The sequence below is a fragment of the Candida theae genome (assembly GCF_024610275.1).
Source record: "Candida theae strain CBS 12239 chromosome Unknown scaffold129, whole genome shotgun sequence".
Lineage (NCBI taxonomy): Eukaryota > Fungi > Ascomycota > Pichiomycetes > Serinales > Debaryomycetaceae > Lodderomyces > Lodderomyces theae.
This window is the reverse complement of record NW_026261322.1, coordinates 1-7,045: the sequence shown is the minus strand read 5'-3', so window position 1 is coordinate 7,045 and position 7,045 is coordinate 1. Positions and strand designations below refer to the sequence as shown.

The window sequence follows — 7,045 nt, the reverse complement described above, 5'->3', positions numbered from 1 at the left end:
AAAGGTGAAGAAGGGGAAGAAAAGAAGAAGAAAAAGGGGGACAAATTGTTGAATTTGAGTGGGGTATATTCTTTTTGAAAACTTGGTTGCCAAAATTTGATATGCTGAGGGTTATGTTTGGACAAGAACACTTTCAACAAACTGGTATACTGGATTTTCAATTATCAAAGCTAGTTAACACAATCCAAGTGGAGATATGTGGTGCAGTATAGACTTCAAACCTGACTTTATGTCTTTGAACCTTCACAGAATAGGGTTTTACTAACATTAATGTAGCAAGACATTCAACAAAGGACCTCATGAGACACCGAAATCTTTAAACAGTACGATATGTGAAGAGCAATTAGGTAAGGCGTCCAATATGTATTCAATGCACGTTCCATCTGTGCAATGACTTTATCCGTCCCCGGATTTTCCAAATTCTAAGCAAGTAACATATGTCTTGTATGGTGTATGCTCAATGCTTTGTTGCTCTTTGCTCAGTTTGCAATATCAACAGCACTACAGTGAATTACGTCAGTTGTCTCTTACATATTGAGTTTAAGGAGAGGATACACTCAAGAGGTACTTAATCTCGGATGTTGAATCGTTTAAAGTTGAGAAGCTCCATGATCATTAACAAAAATAAAAAAACAAAAAGGCTTTCAACCTGTAAATGCACATTAAAACCAGCTAGATGAAACCGATAAGCTTTGCCAAAAGTGTGCCCTGTTCATAGTAGATATTTGTGGTCGAGGTCTTGTAAAAATCGTAAATTCAAGAGGTGAAAAGTTATAGAGGCTTATTCGAATCTTGCTAATCAGGTATCTCTATGTTATTAAGCAAACGAATAAGTGAAAGAGTTTAAATGGCTTGGTACCTTTGGTTTCAGCCCCATCACTGGTTATATGAAGAAAGTGAATTAGACGACGACGACGACGACGACGACTAAGAAACAAACAATTCTGAAACAATGCGCGAAGGAGAAAAAAAAAGAAAAAAAAAATAAATTGATCTCTTGGCTTAGAACCATACGGTGTTGTGTATATTTCCCATTTGTTTTGACTTTGAAAAGGAAACTAATCAACACTCTTTGGTGGTGTATCACTATTTCATATCTCACTAGACACTCGCTTTTATCCCTTTAGTTGTTGTGGCCAACATCATTTGCTGAGAATAGGCATTAAAACCATTCCACTTTCAAACAAAACAACTCGCGTCTTTGAACCAANAAACCAAAACCAAAACCAAAACCAAAACCAAAACCAAAACCAAAACCAAAACACATCGTGGAAACATCTATTGGATACCGATCCAAACCATGAGTAATGAGAAATATGCACTGGATTTCCCCAACTCAAATTACTTGAGCAATCTAAACAATCTCAATGGAACGAATCAAAATATTCACCTCAACAGGTTACCCACGTTGGGGGAAATTTTGGCCAACAAGTCTAAATCACCAGTAGACTTGTTTACTTTCTACCAGTTTATGCAAGATGTTGAAGGAAGAGTAGACTACTTGGACTTTTGGTTCGATTTGATCAATCATTTGAACTTGTGCAAACATTATGTCAAAGGTTTAAGAGATTCCATCGTGCGCCAGTCATCACATTATCAGAATAATTCCCAACGACAATCACAACCAGTCAGAGACGACACAAGTATAGCTTCGGGGATCAATCAACAGGCGCAACGTAACAGCTCGTCGTCTCGAGTGAATTCTTCTGCAACACCCAACAGAGGTGCTTTCCCATTCAGAAACTCGAATCCAATATCGGAAACTTCTGCCAAGCACAAGTCTTTGAGTTCGTCTATTCTACTTGACTTGATTATTAATGACAACATTCTCGAAGAAAATGATTCACATCGGTTATCGGCATTCTTGAGAGGTGATATAAACTTGGATAATCTAGACCCTAAATTGAAAGACCTTATTGAACAATACAATGCCGAAATTGAGGCTAATGAAGGTGCAAATAGAGGCGTCGGTCCTTCGTCTGCGCAAAATGTCCAATCTCCCGGTTATTCAGTTGGAAAATCGTCACCTAGCTTTTTGTCAAATTCACGATTTTCCGGCTCGTCTTTCCACCCAAATGAACCGAAAAGAGTTGGTTCGAACTCGGGACTCATGAGTGAAGGCTACCAAGGTGATGGCGATAGTATTGATCATTTCCCCCACTCAAATGACTCTTCGTATGAAAATCAATTGGATATTGGACAAGCTGATCAAGCAGTGAGTGCCTCGCAATATGTCTCCTTGCAAACAGGTAACAAGTCCAATACCAGTATAGACAAATTGAAGCATGACTACCCCCAGCCACAAAGTCCATATGCGAGGGAATTTGGCCAAAATCAACAACGTCACTCGAATCGAAGAGAATCAACTGTGAACCCATCATTATTGGAAAGGTTAATTAAAGATTCTCCAGCTACATCACATGGTTCTTTTATAACCAGAAACAACTTACGAGAATCGTCACACAATTTGTTATTGAAATACTTTGTTGAAGATTCGGAAAAGAATTTAAATTTACCATCGCATGTGAATTCCTACATCATCAAGCTGATTGAAGTGGATGGGCGTGACGACCCTGACGTTTTCAACTATGTCAAGCATTACGTTTTCAATAGATTGGAAAATGACCATTTGCCCAAATTCCTTGACTTTATGGCCACTAGAAACATCAACCATTCGAATTTCGGAAGAATCATTGCTGGATTCTTTTTCTTATTTATTGCATTTTGGGTAAGTTTCATATTGGTGTTTTTGAATTATCGAAAGGGGTTACGACCCGTTATAGTTGCTCCATTTTTGGTTGCTTTCTATTTGGTTATATCATCCATTTATTTGCTTGATCCAGTCATGGCTTGGTTTGGAATACTGGAAACGTTTTCAAAGAAAAATGGGCAATCCTTGATCAGAGTACGGGAAAAGTTTGTATACAATTTCCTCTTGAAGAGGAGTTTGTGGGTGTTGTTTTTGATTTTGGTCTTGACTGCCATAATGACAATCTTGTTTAGTTTAGTTCCTGGTCATCGGTTATAGTGCCACCACTTCTCATCTACGCCCTTAATATAATACGTTTATGAGCAGAAATATCCTATCAAATCTCTACACTTTACAAACTTCAAGTACAAAAAACGTTATGTATTAGTAACACACACCCCTTTCTTCGACTTCCCGATTTAAACCATTATATACTTCTGCTGTTTCTCTCAAACAAAAGACTGATGAAAGAAAGCTTCCAACGTCCTCTGTACAACTATTAAATTACATACAAAGGACTTTTCTTCTTCATTACCGCATCAAGATACCTCCTCCAAACATGTTTATTCGTCAGTAGTACCTTCAGCCAAGTAAGCTTCTCTCTTTTCGTTGATTCTTTGTTGTCTTCTTTCTCTAGCAGCTCTGTTTCTAACTCTTCTGGCTTCGGCTTCTTCCTTAAGAGCCTTTTCACGCAAAGCTTCAGCCTTGGCGGTGATGATGTGTTCAACCAAAGATCTCTTGTGTTTAAAAGTGTTACCCTTAGCAGCCTTATACAAGTTGTGGTACAAGTGTCTGTCAATCTTACCAGCGTCTCTGTATTTAGCCAATAATCTTCTCAAGACTCTCAATCTTCTCATCCACAAAACTTGTTGTGGCATACGGGCATCCTTGGTACCCTTTCTCTTACCGTAACCCATGTGTCTACCAGCAGCCTTGGACTCCTTCAAAGCTCTAGCTCTGGACTTGGAGTGGACAGTGTTTGGCTTCTTGACAATGGTACCGTTCTTGTACAATTTTCTAATAGCATGTCTGGAGTTGGCATTGGCGATTTCAGAGGTTTCATTTGGGTCCAACCAAATCTTTCTCTTACCGACACCAACAACGCTTGCAGCGAGTCTCTTTTGAGTTCTTAAGTTAGCCCTGGAAATGAAGTTAGTATACTTTGTTTGAGTGATGGGTTGGCATAATCCTTGAAATAGTTCGAGTGGCAAGTCCGCACTAATTATGTGAGGAAAATGATAGTTGTAGTGATACACTATGGCCCTCCTTAGTCATAGGTGATGGTCCTCTTTTCTTTTAAAAAAAAAAAAGGAGACACATTCCAATGTCGTTGCCTGTTTGATTGAATTTGGCCGGTGATCTTTTCCCTTTCATTCAAAGCTCAATCGTGACAATTCAACCTGTTTTCTTTCCACATATGAAAGCTCCACTCATATATCTGTTTCCCTCTCTGGATTATGCAAACTCTGGATCCCCATATCGGTGTTTATAACATACATCTTTGCTTGATATCTAGTAACTGTAAGAGGTTCACCAGTATTTTTTTTTTTAAAAAAACTTTCTCTCTCTCTTCTTCTGAAAAAATGTGAGTGAAGGAGGGAAATTGTTGAATGGAGAAAATGCCATCTGACAGTACTGCGGCGTGGATTCAAACGCAAACACACAATTTTTTTTCTCTCTCTCAGTGAGCATGTGTTTAGAGCCCTACTAGAGAGCAGTCTCACGTGATAGATACATCTGCGCGTAACTGCATCTCGGTCTTTTGAAACCTCATCTCATCTCATTTCATCTCGAATCCCATCCCATCCCATCCCATCCCATCTGGAGGAGAATTGTATACAACCGGTTGAAATCTCTGTAAACACCCCCCTCACCCAATTCTTCACTAACACACAGCCATGGCAAAGTCATTAAGATCCAAATCCAAGTTGCAAGCAAAGTCGGTGAAAAGAAAAGGAGAATTCGCCAAATATGCTGACGAAAGAAGCAAAAGGTTAGCTGAGAAGTTGGCCAAAGAAACAGCCAAACAGGAAGCTGAGAAAAAGAGCAAGCAGAATAAGGAGCAAGAGACGATGGATTTGGATGGACAGGATGTTGATGGAGGAAAGAGCAAGAAGGTTAGCACGTCTGGATGGAGAGATTCTAATTCTCAAAGATATAAACAAAGACAACTCAAAAACAAATCGAAAAAGAAGACATTAAAGTTTTGAAGTGGAATAAAGAATGCATAGCGCATTTGAAACTCTGTAACCCCCTTTTGGGTTGAGAGTGATATTTTAATCATCTTCAAGCATTCAGTTCCAGCTACAGAATCTTGGTTCGGTTCAGATCCACGCTGGTTCGGGATCTTAAACACATCCGGAAAACCAATAGAGACAACAAAACTATACATGCATTGTATATAAATAGTGATAATAAAATGTGTATAATAGAATATCTAGAGCAATCTCACTTTTTTAATTTATCTGTAAGGTAATCCTCGTAACCGATTTCTTCCACAACTTCAGCTTTCTTCAATACTTCCTCCTCCATATTGTTCATATAACTGCTCATTTTATTCAACCATTTCGAATCAACAGCTCCCAAAATCCTTACTGCTAATAATGCAGCATTAGTACTGTTGTTGATGGCAACAGTAGCCACAGGAATACCTCTTGGCATTTGCACAATTGAATGCAACGAATCAACTCCATCTAAAGTGGATCCTTTCACAGGAACACCAATAACTGGTAATGGAGTCATGGCAGCAACCATTCCCGGTAAATGAGCAGCACCGCCGGCTCCGGCTATGATACATTTCAAACCGCGCTGAGCTGCTTCAATGGCATACTTGGACATTCTGTGTGGGGTACGATGAGCGCTGACAATGGTTAATTCAAAGGGAACGCCAAACTGCTTCAAAATACGAGCACCAACCGCCATAACTGGTAAATCAGAATCGGAGCCCATGATTATTCCCACTAATGGCTGTTCTTTCTTGCCAGCAACAGTTGATGCAGGTTTATTGCTACTGTTTCCCATTATGTAGGCCAATCTATTTTCAGCATCGTCCATCGAAGAAGTGACAATATTGATGTGGCCCATTTTACGTTCGGGTCTGGTGGTTTTCCCATACAAATATACTGTCGAATGAGGAGTTTCCAATGCTCGACGACACGTTTCCAATTCCTTGTTTGGAGTTTCTTTATCGCCCAACACATTCAACATGATGGCATTGGTAGTTGTGGTTGCAAATTCAGTGAATCCCTTGGGCATGGGTAATCCAGTGACTGCTCTAACGTGTGCTTCGAATTGAGAAGTGACACAAGCGTCAATTGTATAGTGTCCTGAGTTATGAGGTCTTGGTGCAATTTCATTAATCAAAAGCTCACCATTGTCTAACAAAAACATCTCAACTCCAAATATACCGCAACCAGGGAAGGATTTGACGGCATTCTGGGCCAATATAGATGCCTTCTCAGCCAAAGTATCATTGATCCTTGCTGGTGCATATACAAGATGGCATATGTTGTTTTGGTGTATGGTTTCCACTGTTGGGTACGAAAAGACTTCACCTTCAATCGATCTGACAACCATGACTGCCAATTCTTTAGTGAAGGGACACCATTTTTCAGCATACAATGGACGATCAGCTAAGAACTCCAAGGCTTTTTCAACGCAAGACTCGTCTTTAACAACAAAGTTGCCTCTGCCATCATATGCCAAAGTTCTTGATTTCAACATGAATGGGTATCCATATTGTTGGCCCACCTTCAACAACTCTTCACTTGTATTCGCATTAATAGCTTGCGATTCGGTAACAGCAATGCCGTGTTGTATCAAATGCTCCTTTTGTAAGAATTTGTCCTGAATCAACTTGATAGTTTCAGGTAAAGGATATATTTCAATTTTGGGGAATTTAGTCTGAATCTTTTTCAAAGCACCAACATCAACATGTTCAATTTCAACAGTGAGGATGTCAACTTTTTCAGCCAATTTTGCAATGGATTCATAATCAGTAAAAGAGCCATCGACATGGTCATCGAGGGCATTGATTTGTTTAGCTGGAGATTTAGGGGCATCTAAAATAACAGTCTTGATGTTGAGTCTGTGTGCTGCTTCAACAATCATACGACCGAGCTGGCCACCCCCTAATATACCTATAGTCTTGCTGTCCATTGCGTGTGTGTATGTGTGTGTGTGTGTGTGTGTGTGTGTGTGTGTGTGTGTGTGTGTAGATGTTGTGTGTGTCTGTGTGTGTGTGTGTGTGTGTGTGTGTGCTGTGCTGTTGGTGATGTTTCATTGACGCGTGTTGCT

General features: G+C 39.7%; 4 protein-coding genes across 4 annotated transcripts; 2 read left to right on the top strand and 2 right to left on the bottom strand. All coding sequences in view use genetic code 12, as the record gives it.

Annotated features, from left to right (window-relative positions):
* Nucleotides 1–1,300: 1,300 nt before the first annotated feature.
* Nucleotides 1,301–3,028, top strand: RAX1 (Rax1p; the record flags this gene model as incomplete). Its single annotated transcript, XM_051755272.1, has 1 exon — nucleotides 1,301–3,028. The coding sequence occupies one exon, from the start codon at nucleotides 1,301–1,303 to the stop codon at nucleotides 3,026–3,028; it is 1,728 nt and encodes a 575-aa protein (XP_051611413.1).
* Nucleotides 3,029–3,312: 284 nt separating this feature from the next.
* RPL19A (60S ribosomal protein eL19) lies at nucleotides 3,313–4,123 on the bottom strand (the record flags this gene model as incomplete). The annotated part of the gene is made up of 2 exons (XM_051755261.1): nucleotides 3,313–3,877; nucleotides 4,068–4,123. The coding sequence occupies 2 exons, from the start codon at nucleotides 4,121–4,123 to the stop codon at nucleotides 3,313–3,315; spliced, it is 621 nt and encodes a 206-aa protein (XP_051611412.1).
* A 524-nt stretch (nucleotides 4,124–4,647) lies between these two features.
* KGF57_000075 (uncharacterized protein) lies at nucleotides 4,648–4,959 on the top strand (the record flags this gene model as incomplete). The annotated part of the gene is made up of 1 exon (XM_051755250.1): nucleotides 4,648–4,959. The coding sequence occupies one exon, from the start codon at nucleotides 4,648–4,650 to the stop codon at nucleotides 4,957–4,959; it is 312 nt and encodes a 103-aa protein (XP_051611411.1).
* Nucleotides 4,960–5,197: 238 nt separating this feature from the next.
* ADE2 (phosphoribosylaminoimidazole carboxylase) lies at nucleotides 5,198–6,907 on the bottom strand (the record flags this gene model as incomplete). Its single annotated transcript, XM_051755239.1, has 1 exon — nucleotides 5,198–6,907. The coding sequence occupies one exon, from the start codon at nucleotides 6,905–6,907 to the stop codon at nucleotides 5,198–5,200; it is 1,710 nt and encodes a 569-aa protein (XP_051611410.1).
* Nucleotides 6,908–7,045: the final 138 nt, after the last annotated feature.